The sequence below is a fragment of the Euprymna scolopes genome, chromosome 5, assembly GCF_053919585.1.
Source record: "Euprymna scolopes isolate OS-2025 chromosome 5, ASM5391958v1, whole genome shotgun sequence".
NCBI lineage: Eukaryota > Metazoa > Mollusca > Cephalopoda > Sepiida > Sepiolidae > Euprymna > Euprymna scolopes.
In genome coordinates this window covers 33,677,634-33,705,270 of record NC_136486.1, presented here as the reverse complement: position 1 = coordinate 33,705,270, position 27,637 = coordinate 33,677,634, and the positions used below count along the sequence as shown (strand labels likewise).

The 27,637-nt window shown below is 31.4% G+C and overlaps 1 protein-coding gene across 5 annotated transcripts in view; it reads right to left on the bottom strand.

Moving 5' to 3' along the window:
* Window positions 1–313: 313 nt before the first annotated feature.
* LOC145276761 (sestrin-3-like) overlaps window positions 314–27,637 on the bottom strand; it is a 62,565-nt gene continuing 35,241 nt past the window's right edge. The window contains exons 1-9 of one of the 5 annotated variants that reach the window (XM_080128012.1): window positions 26,832–27,103; window positions 20,330–20,359; window positions 16,174–16,344; window positions 9,828–10,010; window positions 8,107–8,304; window positions 6,971–7,103; window positions 5,354–5,594; window positions 3,293–3,518; window positions 548–1,019 (exon numbers count right to left, since the gene is read on the bottom strand). In XM_080128012.1, the coding sequence (XP_079984138.1) occupies window positions 933–1,019; window positions 3,293–3,518; window positions 5,354–5,594; window positions 6,971–7,103; window positions 8,107–8,304; window positions 9,828–10,010; window positions 16,174–16,344; window positions 20,330–20,359; window positions 26,832–26,888 (1,326 nt within the window). In that variant the 5' untranslated portion in view covers window positions 26,889–27,103 and the 3' untranslated portion in view covers window positions 548–932. Of the gene's footprint in view, window positions 1,020–3,292; window positions 3,519–5,353; window positions 5,595–6,970; window positions 7,104–8,106; window positions 8,305–9,827; window positions 10,011–16,173; window positions 16,345–20,329; window positions 20,360–26,831; window positions 27,104–27,637 lie in introns of those variants that run through there. The other 4 variants (XM_080128011.1, XM_080128015.1, XM_080128014.1 and 1 more) reach the window with 4 other exon arrangements.

The window sequence follows — 27,637 nt, the reverse complement described above, 5'->3', positions numbered from 1 at the left end:
TTTCTAACTTGTTTCTATTTAATTTTTGGATTTATGTGTAATGTTTTTATAATTAAAATATATTTACTAATTTGAATTAAAAACTAAGAAAACATAGGAACAGTTCAAATAAATCACAGATATATTTGTATGCATTAAGTATTTGTGGACAGGGCTTTTTTTTTTTGTGATTTGATTTTTGTTTAAAATCATATTTCTGAGAAAGAAAATGGTGGTACAGCAATAAAAGGGATTTAAAAAAAAAAAAAAAAAAAAATCTTGCTTATTATAATCAGCCCAAGTTTCTCAACAAAAAAAAAAAAAAAAAATGGCGTGGTAGGAAATACAATTTATATATCACAGCTTTTTCCTTCTTAAAAAGAAAAATCATAGACCGAGTCCAGAGCAAGAGATTTAAAAGAAAAAAAAAAAAGGGGGGGGGGGTATATTTTTAAAAAGTCAATATTTGGGGTGGGTGTGGGATGGATTAAAAAAAATATACAGCCTCCAATAGATCACATTAGAGCCGTTACCAAAGATGTACGGCTATTCAAAGCTGTCACTCATGTTTTTTTTTTTTTTTTATATATATATATATATGCATGTATGATGTTGCTAATCCAATCATGCACACGATAAAGAATACCTGGTAATAAATGTGGGATCTGGAGAAAACCACATTTAAAATTTTTTATATATATTATTCAAATTTAAATGTTTTTTTAGTCTTGAAAATGTTGTGGTAGAGAAGGGAATGTCCATTTGGAGAATTATTTTTTATATATTTTTATATCTATATACGTTATATAAAAAACAGATTCATCAAATCCTTGATTCCTAAAAGTGCTGTTGGCCATTTTACTACCACTGTTCCCCCAACCCTGGACAGGGTGGAGGGGAAAATGGGCACCCATCACAAGCAACCAAATCACCCGGAAGCAGCAGTGGTCACTTCAGGTCATGTATCGCATGACTGCTCGGAGAGAATACAGCAGTTCAGCTTGCAGACGAGCCTCTAACATCATCAGATTCACATGGACCTGAAGAAAAAAAGAAAAACAAATTTGACAACTGCTGTGAGTTGGGGGAGAAAAAAAAAAAAAAAAAAGAAAAGGGCTAATTTGAAGCTGGACACTTCATGAGATCACACATCAATTCATTTAGTTTCAATAGGGATGCCATGGTTTTAACCTCAAACTATTTAAATCAAATGACTAGCAGGATCTGTGGAAATTCCACAGAGAACTCTTTCACATGTAATATATTGATGTTGGCATTCTATAGATGCCCAACATAAATGGAGACACTCCAATATTATTGTACCTCTTATTTAAAACCGCAAAAGTATTTATTTAAGCTAGCAAGAAACGCCCAGCGTAGCCTAGTCGTAAAGTGTGCTTAAATATATTTTAATTCTTGCAAATTTCATATATTATTATAAGAGTTAATGTTCTATCAATTTTTATTTATTAGAAAGTTGCGATTTCAAAAATATATCCATATGACTTGGGTGCATTAGATTCAATCCAAAATGAAACAAAACTTATGAAATAATATATATATATATATATATATATATATATAACTAGAGTTCCACCAGCTAAAACCAAACCTTAATTATTGATAAAATTTATAAATGAGTTTAGTGCTATCAGCTACAAACGAAACCAAAACTTGATGAATTCTTAGTAAAATTATTTATTACAAGAAATGGAAGTCCATAAACGACTCAAATGTAAGCATGACACAGAAAATAACAGACACTATCATTAATATATCAAAGCAAAGCCGGCTCCTTCAGTCATGGACAAACTATGGATACCCAGAAAGGGTTGCTTGCGCGTTAAATTTTTGTGGCAGGAGGTGCGCAATCTCCAACCACACCTATCCCGAGACGACATTGTTAAATACCAGTGACAAGTGAAGTACATGACGACTGGAAACAAATGCCGAAATAAGCGGAGAGCACATACAGAGACAAGAATTCCCAAATGGTCACCCCTCTGGTACTAATCAGGCTCAATGTTGTTTAACTTCTGTGATCTGACAAGAACCGATGTGTCAACGCAATTATGCCATATATCATATATAGATTCTTGCTAACACCGCTTGATACATTAATCTTAAATGCATTTCTGGTGACAACATTACATACATTGGATGGTGGAGTCTAAATTCATTAATAAAAAATGATCTAGTGGGAAAATAACAGTAAAAACAGAATTGATCAGCTTTTATTGTTGTGCAGCCAATTTCTATTCAACAAATCTGGGAGATAAACCATTTGTAAACATAATATCTCGGAACAATTGTGACTTAAAAAATACTTGTAACACATTTACCGAATCATTTTTCATAATCTATACTGATTCGCCATGACACGCTATGTTTTCCTGTGAAATGTGTAAGTTACAAACAAGCACTATATTTCATTAATAATATTCACAAAAATATGCTTCGGGTTGAATATTTCTGCTAGAATGTATGACAAACTAACATACTACACTGTCTCTCAAAACAGGTAATACGGGGGGAGGGGGGGATGACAAGATACTATACTATGAAATATCCTTCTCTCCTTTAATTGAACATTAAGTTTGTAATAGTATAGTTTGGGTTTAAGAAATTGTACCTTACAACAAGTGGATAATAACTTGATATTTGTATTATTTGGATTTATTGAACTACTGTTCCTCTACCCAGTCATAGCTGACAGAACAAGAGCATGCTAACCCTATTAAATAAATAAAGGGTTCCGCTTGAAATTTCTTGCACATTCCGAGTTCGATAGAAACATCGATTGAAACGTGAAAAATCACTCAGGATGAGAACAATACTCCAATAAATCCAAATAACACAAACGACCCTCATCTCAAAATCAGAAACGTTATAATTTGATATCTTCAAGCTTCATCCTGTCAAACTCTATGGAAGGAGATACATTTACACAGATAAAATAAAAATTTAAATTCCTATCCAAAAATTTCAATGCCTAGTAGACACTCTCCGTGAGTCTATAAAATTTACAACACTGTCAGAACAACTTAGCACAAAGATATTTTCCCTCTGAACAAATATCCAAGATGAAACGTTATGTTTATAAGAATAAATTAAGTTTTTGGATTTTCAACAAAGTTATAAATGAAATTATTAGACTGAACCTTGTAAAATAGCAAACCAGTCAGCCTCAAAAGCAAGAAACAATCTTACAAAAAAGATGGTAAAGTATTATATAGATACGACCATAAAATTTAACAGTGGAAAAAAAAAAAAAAAAAATTTTTTAAATGAAAGACTGATAATTTAAACGTACCTTCTCTGAATGTTTAAATTCTCTCATGACATTATCATAGTCTTTCCGCACCACCTGTTCAGGATAACAAGTGACAGTTTTGACGTAAGCCTTGAGGTTTCGCTCAAGAAGCTGGTTGACTTCAGCGTAGTTGTAGTCATCATGACGGATGCCATACATGCAGTGGATGTAATTCCAGATGGCTCGGCGAAATGCTGTGGTGTCAACATCCTTCGTATGACCCATTCTAGAAACGGAAACATTTATGAAAATATTTAGAGACCATCACTACATGAAAACAATATAAAGTTAAATAGAAACATTTTTGGTAAAACATTTTAGATTTATGTAAATGTCATTCAATCCGATTTTATGATAAAAATTCTATTTAAAATTCAAATATTTATGATTAAAATGACCCCATTCGTACACTGGTTCTCATTAAGTTATGCCGACGTTAAGCGACCGAGCATTGTCAGTATCAGATTTGAGAATCTTAGGTGCTGTATATAGAAGGCTGTTGACTCATTCATGCAGTAACTGCAAACTTAGTCATCTCCTCTGAACTGTAAATACTGCTTGTGAACTTAATATTTCCAAGAAAATTCCTTCTTTAAAAGAAATCACCTTAATCTGACAGTAAATATTGGTTTTTAACTTATAGATATGCACAAACATCTAATAACGATGTTGAGAATCTAAAATTAAAAGGTGACATCAATTGAATGCCTTCGTCAAGACAATTGTCATACTTTGAAAAGTGTATTTGTATGACAAGTCAGAGAGAAGTGACAATATAAAAAAAAAAAAATTGTTTGGATATTCAATTGGGGTTTATGTGAAATTTTACTGGAAGGATGAGATTACTTTAATAAAAGTACATAAAATATTGTACTCCATCCTATGATCGACTTGGGATTTCACATATAAATAAAAAGGTACTTGTAGAGTTTAATCAACACATTAAAAAATAATATTGAAAAGGTTATATTGAATATATCCATTATGGAACAAAGTTATCCGAAAAAAATTTCACTTAATTTCATCAAGTATTTTTTTTTTTTTTTTTAACAGCGAAAAAAATAAAATTGTTATGATACTGAGCAAAAGCTTTGATTTTTAGGAAGAAAAGCTAATAATAAAGATGGGGAGGGAGTCTAAGTGCTTTACATTGAGTTATCTCCCCATGGCGTGTTAAAAATTTCCATAATGGCTGACGTCAACGTGCTGTCATTAAAAAAAAAATAAATAAATAAATAAAATAAATAAAAAAACGAAAAAAAAAACAAAACTACTCTATCAAATTAAATGAATTTTTTTTTTTTTCGGAGAGCTTCAGTCCAAAACGGATACGTACAATATACCCATTTTTTTTTTCTCAATGTTTTCATTTTTTAATGTCTTGATTAAACTGTACAAGTACCAAAAAAAAAAAAAAAAAAAAAAAAAAAAGGCATAAATAAAGATATCTCCATTATAAAAATTAAGAATCCTTAGGTTTAACTATTTTGAAAAAAAAAGTCAGGAAGGGAGGCGAGGTTAAAATATCTTTGCACTCGAAAGTAATTTATTGGCAAGAGAAATTTTAAATAAGAAATCATATAAACAATTACATTTTTTTTTAAATTATTATTAGACACTCTTAAAAATATATTAACCTTGTTAAAAAAATAATTTGCTAATTGATGAAGTGTACAGACATTTGTATCTAATTGTGGGTATTGGATAAAGCACTTTCGCAACCAGATACTTCATAGATAACGATGGCTGATTATGATTTAAACTCATTAGCATGCCGTGGAGGGAAACATGGGTTATTTTACTGATGATTGTCATGTGAGGGATAGATTTCTTTTTCAAACCCTAGACAAGGGACATTGCCACTTAGGACATAATCAGCTACTATTTAGCATCATGTCTGACAGCAAAACTTCTGCAGTAAGGAAAATCCAATCTAGCAGTCCAAAGGAATCTTAGAATTCGAAACATACCAACAATATTGCATCAGTGAAATAATCATGACGATTTACACCCTTCAGCTACTTAAAAGGTATTCCAATTATAAAAAAAAAAAATGCTTACGTGTTGTAAGTCATGTTGTAAGCAACTCTGAACTTCTCATCGAGAAGGCTTCCTATTTCCGGGTAGAGCCGATTGGCAAGGGAGAATCCGTGATCTTCCCATGAATAATCCTGTGCTCGGAATGTTGCAATTTCTTGACAGTTTAATCGTTTCGCAAAGTCTTGGTATGTGAAATCAGGTTCATCAACGTACCGAAGAATATCAGCTTTGGTAGAGTTTAATACATCGTTGGATGAACTCACTGTGGAGAAAGAAAGATAATTTAGGTTCTATTCCACAAATATATAGAATGGGAGATTTGAGAATTGTTAGTAATGGCTTTTGTAAATTTAACATAAAAATTTGACTACAATTTTCATGCGGTTTGTAATTTGAAAAAACATACTATGATTTAAATCTTTAGATGGAGAAAATCTTAAACTATAAATTAAACCAACATTTAATAAAGTAAAATGGAAACACGATATATATATATATATAACAATTGAGCCATACAAAATCTTCTGCAATTCATGTTCAATAAAGATCCGAAATACTAAAATACATTTTAGCCCAACAATTCCTTATAATATTTAACTGTCTACATCTATTTATGTATTGATCCCTGCTTAAGTAAATACTTAAAATCTGCCTAAACTATTATATCTCCTTATAACATTTCATGTTGATACACGAGATAATGATGCTTCTTTCTTAAAGGTTAGCTAATCCAATCAGATTGATTGAAACAGAAGAAAGAGGAGGTCGAAACATACTAGTGATACTATGGTGATTAGTATTATACAGCTGCCAAGCTGAAGACAAAGTTGGATAAGATTAACCAAAATAGATTAAGTAGGATTAATGAGATACAAGGTAATAATCTGCCTTGTGTGTTGTATTAGAGTATTTAATAAAAGTTCACCTATCATCATTATCATAAATGACTAGTTCTTGTTGATGAAAAGTGAATAGAATTCACTGAGAAATATCCTTTGAGGGATTTACCCATATATGACCTTTATCAAAAAAAAAAAAAAAAAAAGTGCACTCTACTTTTGCTGAAGAGTAGAAACAAATATCCAGGAATGAGAAAATAAATATACATTAACACAATTTTCAACTTGACTTTAGCTTTTGCCTAGGAGCAAAATGTATCTGAACAGGTACTACACTATATTTTTTTCCTTAGTGAAACTGTTTTTAAAGGCAATTGGGATTTTTGCCCCTATAAAGAAGGCCTTCTTTTTGGGAGATGGATTTTCTTCAGTAAAACCGACATTGTTTAACTGCCCTTACTTGGGGAGGCAAAATAGGAACTTTTAATAAAAATGAATCTTTATAATTTTTCCAACAAAAATTAAGTGTTCAACTTAAAAGACATCAGTATGGATGAATTCCTTTACAAGAGGCAAATATGCTTAGAAAATGATACAGCTGTTTAAGTATATTTTCAACTCTAAATTATGCTGTATCCAAACGTTTCGAATGTAATAATTACACATGCCCAATTAATCGCACTTAATATAATAAGCTTTTCATGGCAGAAAGTCAGTAATTATCTATTAGCTAGATTACATTATACTAAACATTAACAAAAGAAAAAAAAAATTAAGGTTTTAATAAAAAAAAACTTACAATCCAGATTGGGCGATTCAACTTTCTCAAATCCTTTCAGCATGTCTTCATGCGTTGTTTCTTCTCGTGTTTCTGTTAATCTCTTCATTCGTTCAAGAAGAGCCTCGATACCGCCTTCTGTACAATCTATTGACTAGAAAAAAAAAAAATATTTAATCAAAGTCATAAAATCAAAAACGTATCTAAAACTTAAAAACAAAAAGGGGATAGCTGCTATATTTACCCCTCCTAAAATAGAATTTGAAATGAGATTTGTCTATGGATAGAGACTTCCTCAATTAGAAAGAGAGTGCATACTCTACAAGGTTTTGCTACAATGCTATGATTAAATAGACAAATTTAAACAAAAATATTTTCTCAGGACATTTTGTTAGAAATATATATCAAGTATCAATTTTATACAAATACGGAATATTTGAATTTTCATAGATTATGATGCTGTTTTTATACACATTGTCTACAACTGATGTGAATTTGTTTCACATCACATAAAATCAAGTCTAGAGTCTTTAAAAAAGATTTTCTTTATCAAAAAACAATACAAACATGGGTTTCATTCATTAATACAGTTAGGGCAAAGAAGAATTCTATAGTCCTTGAATACACCATTGTTGCAGTTATTTGTAATAGAAAAGTAGTGTTAAAACATTAAGCCAGCATAGCTTAAGGGTTAACACTTTAAAGCTTTAAGCATTTCACCTAGCATCTTAGACTCCATAAAAAATATTTTTAATTGTTCCTTATTCTGGATCTAATGACTTGTTCAAATTCCATGAAAATGTTAAATATTTCAATTTTCAGGTTGGAAGAGGGGGGGGGGGGTGCAGGTGATCTACAGGTATTGTGATGGTTTTTGCAGGTTCATCAAAAAGATGAACCAGCAAAAACCATCACAATACGTACACATTATTCACTTGTACAATTTGCCTTGTGGAGAGAGTACGACTTGTTTTGTGTAAGAGTTTCACGTTAATTTCATTTCAAATTTCATCAACTACGATATTCTTCTTAATACTATATAAATTCGATAAAGGAAAATCACTGGCATAAGAAATAGATAACTAAGTGACCAATTGGATAAGTTGTTCAGTTAATTATAAATTCTGGCTAATAAGAAAAATTTTTTTAATACTTACTTCTTCATCTTCGCTGTGGCAGCCATTATCATATGCATCATCATAGCTGTTCTGGTAAGTGTGCCCTAAGTCATCATCAATTTCCCAACTGATTCCACAACCAAAAATAAACCCTGACAACACATGGAAGTGAGAGAGAATTATCAGTGCCTGCGTTACTTCAGACACTGACCAATTGTTGGAGCCTTTCGTCAGCTTCTGTTAACGAAAAAAGATTTTAGTGGTTAATTAAAAGAAAAAAAAAAAAAAAAAATTAAATGTCAATCATGTGAAAATGTTATTTTCGATCATTTTATTCAATTAGATTTTTGAGTGGACATAGAGGCTCAATATGGCTTTTAATGAAAAAAATTTTTTCTTCTTTGACTTGACACTACTTTTATTTTCAAGTCCAAACACAAAATACTTATCTAAATAGGTCAAACAGTAATTTAGCAAGTAGTATTTGTTATACATTTTTCACCCCCACCCCTCTTGTTTGTTATGTTAACAATGCCCAACAATTCAATGAATACAACTTATAAGCTGGGTAACAATTTTGCATTTTCTAACTTAATTTTTATTTGTGTGTAAATATTTCTCTTGACAAATGTTTTTAACTTGACTAGAACATTACCTTTTCCAACATATTAAATGCACAATGGGATCTGAACTTTGTAAAGCGGATTCTAATGTTTGTGATTCATACCCCCCCCCCACCAACACAATGGAACTGATCAAGCACCATGTTGAAACGTTTAAACAAAAAGTTTCGACAAATACACAATTCACACGAATGCTACAATTTCAAGAATGGTAGGGATGTGCCTCAGGCAATTAGCAAAAATTAAGGTAAACGCTATTTCAAAAATATCGAGCAAGATTCAAAGCAATATTCATGCTTTGTTGCAGGAGTTGTAAACGGTATAAAATTAAGGTACTGATTCAGAACCTAACCGATGATTGTGTTGGCATATTCCAGCACTTTATAGTTGCTAGAAAAGCTGACATGATTAGTCAATTAGCAGATAAAATTTTTCATTAATAGAGGTAAAAAAAAAAATTAAAAATAATTCTTTTGGTCATTAGTTGTTTCCATGTTTGTTTAGTTTTAAAAAAAATTTTCATTGAAACATTAAAAATTCATAAGTTTTATCTTACTGTGTTTTGTTTTCAGTCTTGAATTTATCTGATAATGCTCATGTCTCTTTCCGGCTGTTTACTGCCGGATGATGCTGACATGATCATGCATCAGATTCTAGTACAGCACAAAAATTAACTGGTGGGTCTTCATTGTTGTAGTGAAATTCAAAAATTGAAACAGAATTTCTAGTGACAACAATGATACCTACTGAACATATGCAAAAATTATGACAAACAATAAGTTAAATTATTTATGAAAATAGTTTTCAAAGACAACGAAAGTTGAGTTTTGCAAAAAAAGTTGAAATTGTAACAAAAGAGAGGTAATCTTTATTGAAAACTGAAAATCTTTGGTAAAATTTAATTTTTGTTGTCTTTAAAAACTGATTTCATTAATTTTCTATCGTTTCTTGTACTTTTTGGATATTTTCATTACTGTGACATTCAGTAGATACCATTGTTCTCACTTGAAATTCAATATTTCAAATTTCATTAAAATAAGAACCAATTAATTTAAGTCCCAAACTAATCTTTAAAAATATTTATAAATGCACACAGTTAAAAAAAGAAAAGAAAAATTGTTCGGAGATTAAACTTACTTCTATGTGATTTTTATTGATCAACCAAGGCCTGTGGGCAAGCAATTTATTGATTTCATAAAGATCACGTAGTTTCTGCGGGATGTGATCGAGACCTTTCAGCCAATCTGGTTCTCCCCCTTGCAACAAAAACTCTGTTGAGTGTAGACGGATGAGATATGCGCATTTGTGCCGACCAGCAGCCTAAAAAAAAAAAAAAAAAAATTTTTTAAATGACGTTCACCATCATACGGTTATTATGAATAATTTTAATTGCAAAAATTCATTTTAACAAGAATTTTTAAATGAATATGATGCAATCATCTTCAGAATATTTTTATTTGAAAAAAAAGAACACATTGTCATTTTTTTATGGCGATATCAAATTGTTCATATTAGATTTGTTAGCTAATTTAAAAACATGCATGCTAAATCCTATTGGCTTAGGACAGCTTTATGCCAAATTAATAGTTGAACAGTCAGATAAGGTGGAACAGACAAAGAAAAATAAATTTTTGAGTTTCACAAGAACAGAAATCCTACACATACGAAGACTGATGTATTTCATTAAAAACAGATTCAATAAATACACAAAACAAAATTTTTGTCCCTTTGATATTATGCTAAAACAGAGTTCATGCTTGCCAATCTTTTTTCCTTTTTTTTTTAATAAGCACAAAATACATGCTAAAATATAGCATGGTTTTTAAATAGTCATGTTTGAAATTTCATTGTAATTAGTTGTAACCATCTAAGTTCTGTCTATTCTTTTAACTATCTTGTTTTTAACTGTTCCTATATATTGTTTTTATATACAGTATCACTCCCACTTCTCTTAATCCCTTTTTAACAGTAAAAAGTAATTAAACTGTAAAACACTAGATTAAAACAGTCCATTATAAACAAAAGGAAATCTCACCCAAGATGTAATATTTAACCCATGGTTAGGGAAAAAGATGTAGAGGGGGAATAATTTTATATATAATATATATATATATATATATTTAACAGGCTTTGCCAACTCACTTTTTCCAATTATTCAAGCAATCAGAGATCAATGGGGTGACCCAATGAGTCAATTTTATTCTTTTAAAATATACAAGCATAAGTTTTCCTTCTTTCCCAGTCATGGCCAAATATATAAAATTTTGCAAACTGTTGACAAAGCAGTCTGGTTCAAATCTCAATTCAAATCACTCGCCAAGGATGTGGATGAACAAATATCATTAACACAGGTGGTGATGTTAATTGGTTCCTGGAACATTTATCCACTCAAATTTATTTAAATTGTAGTACAAATTGTAGCACAACTCCAGACAAACTAAAATTACTAAAAGTTCAGAGTTTTGTTGTAATTTGATCGATTCCACTATAGAGAGAGGTGGGGATGAGGAAAACAATGGAGGGGAAAGAGACAAGGATAGACATTATGTTACAATTTTGCCTCGGGCAATGCTAGTTAGCACTGCTAAAAGGTTTTTAATTTCACCTTGTTCCCTCGTGATGTACAACATTTTCTTATGTTTTAAAGTTTTAATATATTGTTCGATTCCTATTTGCACATTTACAAATCATGACTGCAATGTTGCATATTTCCACTCAAGCTACTACGTATATTTCTTTATCTATAATTAATGTTTTCGCGTTGTCAACGAGGTGAAGTTCTTATCAGCATGGTTTAATGAAATTAAGAGCACAGCTACTAGGTGTAAGGGTGAGTAATGCAAGTTATATTTACTTTATTATAAATGAAATAAACAGAATAGAAGCATTTCGTAAAAATGAATTCAATGTGTATTGATAAAAGTTACTAATAAGCAAAAAAGATCATGTAAGAATTTTACTAGTAATGCATAAAATGCGCAATTATTTTCAAATTACTAATAAAACATCAGGCTAGGGATTTTTATCCCAGGCCCTAAAAATCAGCAGAGATCAGAATATTCTTGTAAATGATCTGATCCCTGTTGATTTTGCGATGTGTGCAAAATTTTTGTGCAGTTCTAGGAGCTTCCCTCTTTGATAAGGGGGTTAATTTATTACAAATAGCCTGCAGCCCTCTTCACCGGGGAATGCTGACAGGGTGGCCCACACCCTTTTGCAGGCCAGAGTACTCCTCCTCTGGGGCACTGACTTCTCAATCACACTTTCTGACACTAGTGTCAGAGTTCTTGCAGTGAGAGAGAGAACTAAATAAAAACCATGCTGATAAGAACTTCACCTCATTGACAACGCGATAACATTAATTATAGATAAAGAAATATACATATTCTTTTAACAAATTCACATTAATGTCCTATCTTTTTCTCATTAGGCATGCGTGTAATTTTCTTAAGTTATTAATTACTGATTTAATTAAAGAAAAACAGAATAAATTATCAAAACTTTAAAATAGAATGACAATTAATCACTATTAATGTTTTTATAAGCTATTTTCACATACTGATGGTACGAAATAAATCGAGCAAAGTTAAAGAACCGGATCTTTAAGTGGATATAATTGTAAAAAAAAAAAAAAAAAGTGGTGGCAATCTGAACCAATATAATATGCTACAATAATGTTATGTACGTACATCATCACCAATCACCCACTTTTTTTTTTTTTTTTTTTTTAAAATGAGACCACAAAATACTCATGAGGATATTAAATTGACAATTACTTTTACAGTAACAAGTATTCATTTTGAAATGAAACTTCAACTTAAAACTATCGTTTTATTTACTTAAAAAAATTTACCAGACAATTATTTTATAGCAAAATAACATTTTTAAAAAAAGATAAATTCTAAGAATTTTCAATAAATATTAAATAAAACGAATATGTTTAACTGATAATACCAGTTTTATGGACGAAGAGAGAATTTTTCCTATTAAACCGTTACAGGATATTATATTTGAATGAATAGCAGTAAATTATGCTGATAAATGAAGATGGCAAATGTGGAATTTGTTCCTGCAAACCTATTATAATGCCAAGTCATTTGATGTTCACATATACATCAGCAAAGATGGTGACTGGTGAATAAATCTGGCATTGCCAAGTTCAATTACTCCAAATTTGTCCAATTTGAAATGAATTGTTCCCAAATAAACAAATACAATTAAAAAATAAATGTCAAAAACTGACATTTATTTCGATTCCAAGACTGACATTCTTATGGTAAACTTTTTTTTTTTCTTTTTTTTACAAAAAACTAAATTTCTACAATGTAAAATACATAACAGTAAATTATAAAGGTTGATGTAGAAAACATCAAATTTTTACTCTCCCATTAGTTTATTAGTTAAAAAAAAAAATTTTTTAACTATAAGAATCTACTTTTGGGATAAAATAATTCACTAGAAAATAGCAAACTTTATATAATTACTGCTTTCATTAGGGGTCAGCTGGCTTGATTTTCTTGACACTTGTCATAACCAAAGTGAATAGTTTAAAAATGTAAATCTCATTGTCAAGTGAATGGATACATAAATGCACTTTAAATTTTTTATTGAAATGGCAGCAGCCATTTTTTTTTTTCCTACCAGGTGTTCAAGTATATAAATAACAACATACATTATAACTCAGATAAGCAAGCAAGCGATATGCAGTAAACAAATTCAGTTTCGTAAACAACTTTGGTTGAGCAAAATGACTGTTACATAGATATCAGTTCATTTTATTATTGTGTAAGCAGCCATTCTTTTTGAAATATAATAAACCAACTTTTTTGCCTTCACTTGTTTTGAGGGGGTGGGGTGGACAAAGAGCAGTTTCAAATAAATTAAATAATGAAATTGGAATTGAACCAAATAAACACTAATTTTGTGCATAGGGGATCAATATAATATTCTTTTAGACAGAGCTTCACAGCAATAAATACTTAAAGTGGCTTAGGTTAACATTTTTCTGTCAATTGAACCTACAATAAAACTGCAACAGAGTATCAAAAAGTTTTAAAATTGGAATAAAAATTAAAACTTCTAACAATCGGACATACCATGAAACTGCAGTAAAGGGGGGGGGGGTAAAACTAGTGTATCTTGCTCTCTCTCCATATAGACTACACGAGTAGCCAATGGCATTAAAAAAATATAAAGAGAATTGTGATAAAGACAATGCAGACAAGACAAATATTAAAAAAATAAAATCAAGTTAATAATGAAGCAAAAAAAAAAAAAAAAAAAATCCACCTTTTCTCATAAAAAAAAAAAAAAGCAGATTTAGAATGTAGGACTAATATCTATGGAACGTTGTTAAAAATTCAAGCAAAAATCCATTTTTTCTGAACAAAAAGTATCCGTAAATAAATTTGGATGGCTGAACATTTTAAACTAATTGTTAAATCATTTGGTGCTAATAAAACCATTGGGCCAAAAATCATGACATATCGATTTCAGCCAAATAACAAATATATATTAATTATTTTGATATTGAAAAACACCCAAAGGATCTGTATAGTTATTTGGAGCATTTACAAGGATTAAACATAAATTAACAAGATGAGAGATAATGAAAGGAGGATTTCATAAATTATGTATGAAAAGAAATTAAAATGCCCTGAAGAAAATAAGGCATATTAATCCAATTTCTCAGCTCATCTCAAACCGAGTGAACAGGATGAGAAGATATTTTTTTAATCCTAGTGTTTTTAGGGTATTTTCGTTATCAGCTGATTTTTTTTTTTTTTTTTAAATCTTCCATAGTGACCTCAATTCTTTTCACATTAAAAAAAGAAAAAAAAAAAAAAACTTTGGGTCAAACAAGTAAATCAACATTTTCATGCTCTGTTAAACTTTGCAAGACTATGCAGGTGAGGGATCATCTTTTTTTCCTACTTGCAAACTATTTATGGAAAGTAGAAATGAAAGGGAAACATTCCAATGTTTTTCTCCCAGTCATCATTTCAATTTTATTTGGATATTCTATACTAAAACATTTACTGCTCGATAATTAACTGCGTTTGAATGGAGAGGGGGTTCTCTTTTACCCTGCTTACAATTTTTATGTAAAATATTGGTCTGCTTCAAAAGAAACTGCAGATTATACTTCCAAGTATCAGTTTGTTCAAGCTGGGAATGGGGCAATCCTACCGTACGCCAGATATTCACCCGCTATCTCATACATTGCAATTTAAGATATAGTCTTTGTATTCAGTGAGATCCAAAAACAAAAGAAAAATAAATTGATCCGTAAATTGTCTTGCAACCCAACATTAATCTAGTTGCTTAAGAGTTTTGTTCATATTTCAAAACTTAAGTCACTTAATCACATGAACCAGGCAAGAATCAGCATTTGAATGCAATACAAAGTATCTGTAAAATATGATTCCAGGTTTTTATTTATATTAACTCCCCCCCCCACCCGCCTTTAAAACGAGATTGCCCTATCACTGAAGATGCAATACAAGAAATTAAATTATCATCTGATATTGAGGTTGTGTTGAACTAAATCATGCTTTCCTGATTTTCAGGCCAAGATCAAAGCATAATATCTGTTTTTTCCAAAGATAATACAATAATGAAGGAAAGGGATTTGCGTTCACACTGGACACCCATAGAACGGAAATAGGTTTCAGAACGGCACAAATACTCAACAGATGAATAAAATTGTGAAAGTTCTATGAATCACAGAAGTAATTTAGAACTTTTTTTTTATCAAATTTCAAATAAACACTTGGCTCCTCCTGAGAAGTCAATTTTTAAAGCAAGAATCGAAACCCCATATAAAATGAATTTATTAAAATTAGTCAGACAAATAAGGGGCGTCCCAAAAGTAATCTTTATTCTGCCTGAATGACTCAAAAAGGATTGCAAATTCTATTGTTATAGTGACTGAACTTATGCATTCAAGACCTTAAAGTTCAAGATGTTGATGGTGTGAGGCTAACAAAGCAATTTGTTAAGATGTGGTCGAAGTTCTGCCATGTGTGTCAGAAGCAGAAATATATCTTTGAATTCTGGACAAAAGCGCGTTGAGAACGATGATGACTGCAGAAAATTAATTCTGGATTATGAAAAGGCTGATACTTTTAATGGTGCCATTCCCATCTTCGTAACTTGACTTGAATAAAAAAAATTTTTTTTTTAAATAGACTACTGTTGGAACAAACGTGTGTGTGTGTGTGTATATATATATATATATATATATGTGAGATGATACTTTGCATAGAGAAATGAACATTGAGGACATTGGTGAAAAGGCAGAGGACAGCCTAATAAAAGTGAATTAGATATTTTACGCCAAGACCTCCAAACAATGAATCTTTATCTTAATCAGGCCTTTGACCATATATGCTGAAGAGAGAAATTCAATGTGGACCTAGGTGCACTGAATAACCAAAGAAAATGGTGCGATGAGAGTTTGTTACAGTGCTTTAATACCTACCATTATAGCGATGTAATGTCTGAAGGTAAATGGTAATGGTCCATCCGCACGCATCAGATGGTTCTGCGTCTTCAGAAAACATTCCAGATATTTCCTATGGTAACCCATGAGTCGAGTTATGTAGTCTAATCTGTTGTTAGCTATGAATGCCTCAACAAAAAGAGCCTTTGTCTGTAAATAAAAAAATAAAATCATATACCAAAAATAAAAAAATTTACACAGAAGCAAAGCAAAAGCACATAAGACTAAATTTACAATAAAATAAATTTACAATCAATTCACGGTTTAAATTTTCACAGTAAGAGTTTTTTTTTATTTTATTTTTTTTTTTTTTACTGTGAAGGGGGGGGGGGATAATTATTTAACAAATAAAAAATCAAACCGAATTCCATTTTGTTTGAATTTAGGAACGTACGACTTGATGCTTGTTAATATTTTTATTTTATTTTTAAATATGTGGCTTTATCTACTTGATAAGGAGTGTGGACCCTGCGCAAACGTTTGCTTTCCAAGAACGGCTCCCTCACGGGACATATGCGCAGGTTTCCAGTGATCTATTTAGCCATGAAAAACTTTCAGGACAAAAAAAAAAAAAATTAAAAATTAAAAAAAATAATTTTGCACCGAAAAATCTGCGTGTCACGATACTTCATTGACAGTCATCTGATGACAAACACTACATTGCATCGTAGATGCAAGTATTTTTCGTTCTTTGAGGAAATTATCAGAATAAAAGTCCTTTGTCCACTCAAATAGTTGCGTAAGCATTTTCTTATAAACGTACAAAAAAAAATTTTAGTGGCGAAAATAAATTTAGAATGAAATAAATAAACTTAGAATTAAATTTTAAAAAAATTTAGAAGGATATCAATAAATTTAGAAGGATATGAGTAAATTTAGAATGAATCCAAATAAAATTTTAAGTGAATCAAAATAAAATGAACAAATAAAAACAAGCACAAAATAAAAGTATAAATGAAATTTACTTCAAAGAAAAAAAAAATGTAAAAACAGAACTCGATTTCCAATCAGTAGTTGTTGACGTTAATTCAATGGATAAATGAACCACAGAAAACTTTCTGGGCATGTCCCGTGAAGGAGCCGTTCTTGGAAAGCAAATGTTTGTGCCCAGTACTTAAATGTCATGTCGAAAATAGTAATATAACCAGAAATTACGATAATTCATCGAATAGAATAATTGCTATCGCGTTTTTAGTAAAAACAGTATCGCTGTAGACCACAAATGTGGGAAACCATTGAAATGGTGATAAAGTAGATAAGTATGTCTCCTGTAATCGCAATCTTCAAAGTGTTCACATCCAGGGAAAACGCCATTTCCCAATTTTCCGTAAAAATCACTTAAATAATTTTTTACTCGATGAATTTTCGTAATTTTGATATATTACTATTTTCGACATGACATTTAAGTACGTAATACTGTTTTATTCTTAAAACATTAAGGTAAAACTATACAAACACCGTGACAGCGAATTAACCCTAACCCTAACCCCAACCCTAAACCTAAACCCTAACCCTAACGCTGTCACGGTGTTTGTATAATAATACCAAAAAATCGACCTGTCGGCTACATCAAGAAAATTGTAATAAAAGATAATTATGTGGGGAGGGACATAGGTGAGGGGGCAATTTGTAAGAGATCAAGTTTTAGCATTTGTCTTAAATTGAAAACCACTGGTTTCAGAACCAAAGTGTAGTACCTGTTCTGCTACGTCATAGATGTATTATCAGTGAAAGGGAAACCATTACAGACTGAAGCAATTTTATTTTTGCCCCAATGTAGAGTTCATCTTTGGGGAGGGCTGGATTCCAGCCTTCGTGGGGAGAAAATTAAATAAGGACTACTTGACTTTTCGAAGTAACGAATACATTTTTGTAAATTTTCTGAATTTCCGATTAAATTTTACTTCTTGCCAAGCTTTAAATGGATTGTGCAGTATAATTATCTTAACATTTACTAAATATAACAGGTTTTAACCTCAAGTAACAATAACATGACGTCAGCTGTCATTTACCGATTTAACGATTTTTTGAAAAGGTTTTTAATGTATATTCGCATTTCGAACAGTCGATCGAGAAGAAATCAATGATCGATATTTGGTTTACCGATTTAACCTTGAAGTTATCGATATCATAAGCTGTAGGTTCTGTATTGCAACCGGTAATAGTTTTTTTTTTTTAAGGTCTATTGCAGAAATATAATCTAAAGAGGTACGACTAAAAATTTGTGCAAAAAAATTAGAAAATTGATATAATCAATAATTTCCAAATATCACCTTTTGCAAAATTCGAATCGAATCTTGACTGTATTTTTTTCTTTTTCACATAAATTATACATGTTTTTATTCCATAAAATAAAATAGAATTTGGATATAACAGAATATAAAGGGATGGAGATTTTTTTTAACTGCGTCTTCGATGAATTTAAAAAGTAAAATTTTCATACGATGCAAAGAATTAGTTTGCTCATACAAATGGTAATCTTCCATTTTCTTAATGTAGAATTCAATCACTTTAATATTTTATTTTAAAAATTCTAAATCTACATTAACTGGGAGACCACTTCGTGTTTCTCGCCTCTACGAAACTTATTTTATTTCATTATTAATATATTTTTTAATGAAATCCAAAATGTTATAATGTAAAATAACAGAAATAACTTTAAAAAACGTTGTTTGGTTAGGAAATTTAATCCACCACAATGCATTTCAATTCATTTGTAAACAAGTTAGTCATTAAAAAAAAATACTGTGATGCTTAAAAATTGAAATTCGTACTTAAACTGGCTTTTAAATTCTTACAAAATCTTCATTAAAGACTTTGAAGTTTTTTTTTAATTTTTTTACATCTATTAATTTATACCTGTAGAAAAATAATTCAATGTGGTTCAATTAATTTAATTGAGCAAACGTCCTTTTTAATTGTCAAATTCCCATTAAAAATAAGCCAAGAAATGTTAAATGTTCTCAGATTGAAATTAATTTGAGAAGTAATAATTTTTATTAAAATACCGAATAAAAAATGTTCTTGTTAAAAGTCAATTCAACAAATGAGGTCAAGCAATTCTAGGTTTAATGCCAAAACAAAGACAAAAAAACTTTGCCAAACCGGTTTAATAATAAAAGAAAGAAACTATATAATAGATGGGATGGAACCGAAGATGGTTTATGCAAGGTGAATAAATGCATAAGTCTTTGGGTTCTAAAAAAAATGGAAGATAACATGTATTATTCCAGATTCAATTTTGGCGTATGGAAATTTCCTAGCCGGGATTACTAGAATTTTCTTGGGAGAGGGGGGGGGGGGTAACCGTCAAAGAACGACAAACAATGAAGGGGAGAAAAGAGTTAAATCAGAGAGGGTTAAACGCAATAAGACGGGGGTGGAAAACTACCAAATGAAAGAGAGGAAGGGGAAAGTTTTACACAAAGTAAAATTACATAGGCATAAGTAGAGAGGGTGGCAATTAGAGAGAGAGAGGGAGAGGAGGGTTTAACTAGGTGAGTGAGAGTATTTTCTGCTGCTACCTGCTTATCACGTTAGGAGACAACAACCAATGATAAACTGTCTCTATGAGGAAATCAACCAATGGGAGCGCTTCGCTATACTTAGCTCCGATAACAGCAGTTTCCAAGCTGGGAGCAGCAGCAGCTAATCAACTCATCCTCCACCCTTCCACGTCCATATGAGAAGCAGAGAGGGAAAGAGAGAAAGAAAGAGACAAAGGAAATCTGTTTCAGCTGGAAACAGAGTAAAAGATGAAGACGGCTGCTGCTGATGATAACCACCGAACGGACAAGTGCGTACGTGACAAGAGAAGGGGGGGGGGGGAAGGACAGAAAACGAAAGTAGAAAAAGGTTTCCGTTGGGGATTTTCCAGTTCTTAAAGAACTTAAGAAAACAAAAGGTAAAAATATAAGGTAATGCCTTGATTGCAAGATAAAACCGATAGACCAACTATATATATAAGTTTCGTGCAAATAATGGTAGCTAATTGTGACTTCACACACAAAAAAAAATCAATAATTAAATTAAATTTAAAACTTGTAATTCATTGTTTATTATCAAATGAACTCTTAAACAAATCGATGTTTTTTATTTACAATAAAACTTTATTTGATGAATAAAATAAACTAACCTCTTCATCGGTTGTCTCTACTGGTACAACCTGCAAATAAATAAATAAATAAAATGACAGGACTAATCGATAATTGAAAGTTTGAGATGTGGATTGATAATTTGTATTATTCGAATGATTATTATCTTAGTTCACATTTCGACTTATGTAACCTCCAACGATCAGGTACATCTGATCAAACTTTCATTTAATCTTGGCACTTGAAAACAAACGGAATCTAGTTTTCACAAAATTCGTCATGAATATGCACCTGGAGATGAGGTTACATCGCGGCCGACACGTGAATATAGCCGAAATACAAATTATCCAGGAATACAAGAAAATTAAACGAATTCAAAAGCATTTAATCACGTCGATGAAGATCGATAGTTTTTATCACCAATGATAAACTATTTGGACGGGAAACTTTATCCTTCACACACACACACACACACACACAAAGGAGAAAAAAAGGATAACCATATTAATTTGCTAACGTAGTCATCGCAAACAAGCTAGCTATTAGACACCACACACACCACACCACGGCACAGCACAGCACGAAATAGAGGAAGTGGTAACACCACTTCCTCTATTTCGCGATACTCTGGGTAATGCAATGCACCTGCAAGGAATCTCTAGTCAGAAATACACAGGGATGGCTCAATTTTTACGACATGCCGACTGGTACTCCAGCAGTTGGGGTGTTTATAATACGCTGGGTCGCTGCTGGACTGGACTCCAGCAGCGACCCAGCGTATTATAAACACCCAACTTCCCCATGTAAAGAACGGCTGTCGAGGTTGGAGAGTGTTTATTCCGAAAGCCGTTCTTAACATGGGAGGTTGGGGTGCTTGGGGCACGTCGTAAAATATGCCCCAGGGATGTGTCTCGCACTTATTCAAACGGTGGTTGACAGAAGGAACCAAGGCAGCAATATTAAATGAACCGTCCACTCGATTGAAATGGCGATGATGGTAGTTTAAAAAAAAAAAAAACTATCGAGTTATTTGGGCTTTGTATATTTCATTGTGACCAAAAAGGTATATGATCGTTGGGCCTGCATTCGCGCTGGCTGGCCATCCATACAATAGAAATATGGATGTATGAACAGAATAATTAAAGTCATCTTCATTAAAAAAAAAATTCGAAAACATTTAAAATGGGGACGGAGGTTCTTTAACAATTCGGTCCTGACCCTACACTGCCAATACGTTTTACTTTATAGACATGAATGAATAAAATAAATCCTATAGGGATTAGGACTTCGAACAATCCTCATTGCTTTCTGAGGAAACTTAAGGTGTGCTTCGAGGGATTAAAAACTGATTAAGAAAAAAAAAATCTTACTTACACCTCTGAATCTATGCCGACTACATCCTAAAAGATTATAAAATTTTAATAATAATGTGAAACGGCATTATGAGTTAGAACAAAATGTTCATTCAATCCCGAGCAACGCACTTTGGTCTTCTTGCTTTCCCTCATATTTTAGTCACGCATTCGGGAATGAATTTTTCAAAGAGAAACAATCAGATTTATATAAAACCTGAAAAGTTTCTCTCGCATAAAAAAAAAAAAAAAAAAAAAAAAAAAAAAAACTTTACGTGTATACTCTATTCAAAATTCTCGCGTTACTCCAACTGAAATGACAGGACTTTCTCATCACTTTCAGACACAAAAGTATCTTTGTCGTGCTATTTTCAGGGGAAAAATGATTCAACAAGAAAAAGGTAGGATCTAAGGCTAATAATAGGTGAGCGAATATATTTTTAGCTTAACACCGTCGAGGGGTGGGGATAGATGGCCGTCGGGGGCAGCTGTTCGAGTACGGACACAAAGCCGGCGTTTCTCTGCTTTGAGGCGATCAGCTGAGCGATTATTACGAAAAGGCGATTTCGCCACAAATCATTTAAATTACAATACAAGATTGTTTTTCAGGTATTAATCAGAAATATTTAGAATTATACGAACGTGCACACACACACGAGTAGTAGCAAAAAAAAAAAAAAAAATCGTGAACTGCCATCTTTAAGTTTTAAACAATGGAAGTTGTTTGGCAATTAAAAATATCAACTAACTAAATTAATTCTAATAGACGATAATCACATCCTCTACTCCAATTGACAAAATAATTCAGCTCAATAAAGGGTTCGATTCGCAGTTACATATTAGTCTCCCCAAGTTCGAAAAGATAACGCACATCAAGGTCGGAGATTGTATCGGCATTATAAAAACCAAAATAATGGTAGTCGATGTTTCATTTAAAAAAATAAAGTACTTATGCAGAATACCGACTGTGCTTAAATAAACGTTATTTAGAAATATATTCTTAACGAGAAGAGTGGATTTTTTTTTAAAAACAGTAGTTTCATTTAAACATTTAAAACAAAAGATACCAATTAAAGTTCAATTTAACTTGAAAACCCAATCTAAAAAATAAAAATTCGGGGTTTTTTTTTGGGGGGGGGGGAGAAAATGTTTTCACCTGAAATGCTTTAACTTAAAGCATAGAAAAAAAAAATTATGAACAAGTAAATAATAACTTTCAGTATTGATCAGTTTAGTTTTTAGTGATCGATGACATTCACCGGTTATTGGCAAAGTCCAAATGGCCACTTTTTTTCTAATTTATTATCTCGTTCAAATAAAAAATATTCCATGAAAAAAATCTAAATATCTGAATAATATCAAATACCCTCAAAATGTTTAAAGTTTAGTTACAATTCGAAAAAAGGTATTACCAAAAAATTATCGTCTGCAGGTGCGAAATCGTTCCAAAAGATCTTAGCAAGAAGAAATGGCTAATCGTTATTTAAGGATATTATAAAAAAAGCGTCCGTTGCTGGATCTTCGCATTGTCCTCTTCTAAAAATAACCAACCTTTTTGAACGGCTTTGGAAACAAAGTCATAAAATTGTCGAATTTATTAATAAAACTGTTTATAGACCTATAAAACTATCAATTTGGGTTATAACCTAGAAACTTTAATTGGGTTAACTGTCTTGTCAATAGAAAAAAAAAATGTCAACTTTTTAGGCTTGAAAGTTAAAGTCCATATAATTTGGGAAAATTATAGATTCACACACTCAGGCCTCCCTTCCAAAGGCGATTATGTGTGAACAAACCCTAAAAAAATTAGCAAAAATGATCAGATACGTATATAAATTTAACAGAAAATGATCTTCCATTACCGGTTATCAACTTCCTCGTTAACCCTAACCGCCTCAAAAAGCATACAAAGAATTTATCTCCCATGGCAAAAAAAGACAAGTTAACTGCCCTAAAAAGTGATAATGACCCAGAAGTGGAGGGACTGGAGGATCATTTCACGTTTAATAAGCGGACTAATTCCACAATCTAAAATAGGACTTTTGTAGTTAAAGTAGATAAGATATTGTGCTGAAATAACATTTAGAAATCCATTCTTAACATGGGTGTTTTATGACGGTTCTGTACTTTCATCTAACAATTTAATAAAAAAAAAAAAATACCCTAAAACTCGAATTTAACTTAATAGTAAAATTATAGCACGGTACTTTATTTTTCGAAAATTTTGATATTAACCTATAATCGACTACAAAGGAGGCGAGGGGCTAAGGGTGTTAATCTACAATAATTTTAAAGAATTGTGAGTAATAATAATAACAATCTCAAGATATAACAATATATTCCTGACAATTCTAAAATTAGAATGGACCATTTTTTTTTTTCTCTCTCTCTGGTGAAATAAATGTATTTCACGGTGGAAATAAAAGTTTAAAAACGAAACAGGTAAAAAGAAGTTGACAAATTTAGGTCAAACTCAGGTAAAAAAAAAAAAAGGGTAGTAGATAGAGAGGCACTGATCACGTAGGCATTTTCCAAAACTGTCAACCAACCACCAAATTATTTGGGAGTATAGAAATTAGTCAAAAAAAAAAAAAAAAAAAAAAAAAAATCGGTTAAACACAGCATTTAAAGTGATTGCCCTCCCACTTATCTATGACAAAGTAGTGACACAAACAAACCCTGCCAACTATTAATAAAGGTTGAACACAGAAAAACGCAGCTTTTGTACTTTAATTTGAACATTTAAATAAAAATAAAAACTTTTTATAACTGTCTTCTTTTTTAATCAAATTGTGAAGCACTGAAGCAGTCAAATGTTATTTCATTACGAAACTTTTGCGATCATTTTGAACTTTTCAGCTTTAACACTGCTGTCATTGAAACATCTGTATTTATGCAAGAAATGCTATTTAGAAACCCATTCTTAACATGGGAAAGGGAGGACTCAAGTGTTCTGTACTTTCACCTAACAATTTAAAAGATACCGATTTTTTTTTTTTGCGACAATAAAAAAAATCAAATTGCAACTGGTAGTTTCACGGCCGACGTCGATGCGATTTTTATCGGTAAAAAAAAACAACAAAAAAAAAAAAAAATTTTTTTTTAATTCTACAGTATAAAAATACCTCCCAACTTAAAAAATTGCGGAATTTATAAGGTAAGGCTTAAGAGCTAAAAATTTTAAGTATCGCCGAAACTGGTGACGCTATTCTATTTCGCGCACCTGCTGTTAAAATTCAAGGGAGAAGTCAGCATTTTAAACTATGACCGAAGCAATAAGCATGAAATAACAAAAAAAATTAAACTGGAGAACGATTGCTTCCGGAAAGAATTACCAAAATGAAAAACTTTCCCGTTTTCATTCGAAACAATTACGGATATATGTTCTTTCATTTTATTTACTTTTTTCATAGTTCTTTCCGTAAGTTTATCCAGTTTAATTTTTTTTTTTTTTGTTATTTATTTCTAACTTCGGCCATAGTTTAAAATACTGATTTCTCCCTCCGATTCTAATCGACAGGTGCTCGAAATAAAATGGCGTCTTCAGTTTCGCCAATAAAGTGTAGAAGCACCAAATTTAACTTGAAAATCATATTCTAAAAATAGCACGGTATGTATTTCTACATAAATACACCACTTTATTTTAAGCCTAAAACTATTCAAATTCTGCAGAAGCACCATTTAATTTTTGGTACTTGTGTAGAATACGGATCGTGCTGAAATATTCAAAAGTGCTTTTTTTTTATTCTGTACTTTCAGCTACTCATTTAAACAAATATACCGTAAATTTCTATTTGGATCAAACCCCAATCCTATCTTAAAAGGGTATTTTTACATAAAACTTTGGTAATACGAAAAAGTGACAAATATATATATAGTACATTAAATAAGAACATAATATAACAAAACAAAAGGTGTGCGAGTAATATATATATATATATATATATCCGAAATTAGCGATTGCATCATTTTTAAATTTAGACAGTTTCAGTTTCGTCAGAGAAAGAAGGGAAATATGCTTTTGAAATTTTAGGATGACGACATAATTTAATAATATACACCGGCTTTATAAACTATTTCTATTTAACCCGGTGTTGCTCGGATAAAGGGGTTTATTTTTTAAAACTTTAATACGATTAAAAATGGGTTTCTTTTTATATAAAAATTGGGCATAAGCGAGAAACAGACATAACGTTTGATAATTTGGTATTATTATACAAACACCGTGACAGGGTTAGGGTTAGGGTTAGGGTTAATTCGCTGTCACGGTGTTTGTATAAATTTACCGATAATTTATGAATAGAGAATACGTTTTTTTTATTAGAGATAAATAACAGGTACACACACGAATGAGGTCATTTTTCACCGGTTTCTTTTTTTATGCCGGTGTGTGTGTGTGTGTGTGTGTGTGTGTGATATTATATAATCTCACGTTAGTTCATCTAAATTAAGTGATAAAAGGTATTTTTCTGCATATTTTTTTTTTTTAAATTTCAAGTTTGTATAAAAAACTTAAGATACTTATGGACTGCATTAGTTACAGAGAGTAAAAATGATTCGATGGTAAGGTATATAGAGCCAAATGCGAACTTTAGAATAAATTACGACAAAATTGACAAAACTTAAAGTTAAATTCACTACAAGCAAATCAAAAAAGCCGGTCTTCGGTAAGATCGATCTTATAAGAGAGATCGATCTATTCTTTTACGTTTGAAACTTAAATGCTTCGCGCACTCGTGCATTTTAACATCCTACGAAGATTTAGAGAGCCATTATTAACATGTGAGAGGGAGGAGAAGTTTGAGTAAGTCTCCCCCTTGCCGCGGACGGAACTCTAAAATAAAAACGACTGTTACAATTAAGTGCAGATTTCTTTTTCTCAAACAATTTTAATTTTGATTATTAACTATAAGTGATTAAAGGCAAGCTAACACACACAATTCGATAAATGCTTTTTTTAAAAAAAGCACTTACATTTTTTTCGCAATCAAGAATATTCGATTTTGTATTTCATATTTACGTAAGTACGAAGGTCAAAAATCGAACGCATTAAAGAAAAATTACTTTTACGCCATAAACTTAATTTAAGTGAATGATTAGATGATCCAAACGATCACGTTAGAAAATATTTTTTTAACTTATAAAACAAATAGATAAAAAAATAAAACAAAGAAAAAAGAAAAAACCTTACTTTGTGTTCGTTGTGATTTTGATCCGTAACAACTGCTTTCAGAACACCCATAGTCATTGTGTAGAGAAGATAGATTGTGTATATATAGATATAGATAGATATAACTATTTTATCATAGATTTAACAATTACACAAAATACAATTTTAAAAAATTAATCTAAGTAAGAATTTAAAACAAATAAGCAAGAGCTCAGTATTATGTTCGTCCTTCTCTTTGGGTTTCCGCAAAGCTAAAAGACGTCTTGCTGGCTACACTATTTTTTCCTAACTGAGAAAAGTAGAAAAGAGAAGAGAAAAGGCGAGGCAGACGTGCAACGATTCTGATTGGTCGAGAAGTCAGCCAGCAGCAGCAGCAACCAGCTGACCAGAATTGGGTCATTACCCCTCCTCTCTCGCACAAACACGATAGCGCCACCAAGCGGACCGACCGCAAAACAACATGCTAACGAAACAAAGGTAATGAGGGGCGGGTAACTCTATTGCGATTATGCTGATTACTTGTAAAGAAAGTAATTTTTTTCCGTCGTTGCCGGCGTACACGTTACCTTTAAACACTTAGCGCACACACTTTTCTTTCTTTACTCCCTCACTCCAAAATTAAATAGGAATAGCAAGAAAACCACCTACTTTTATTCTTTCTTCGATTCTTTGTATCAAATCTATTTCCATTCATTTTAGTACTCCGTCTTTTAATAAAAACGCAATTTATGTTTCGCAAACCCGTCTTTTTTTCTCTCTATACTTCAACATTTTCCTTTTCGAGTTTTCTTTCCTTCATTTGTTAAAAAAAATAAATAACAAAACAG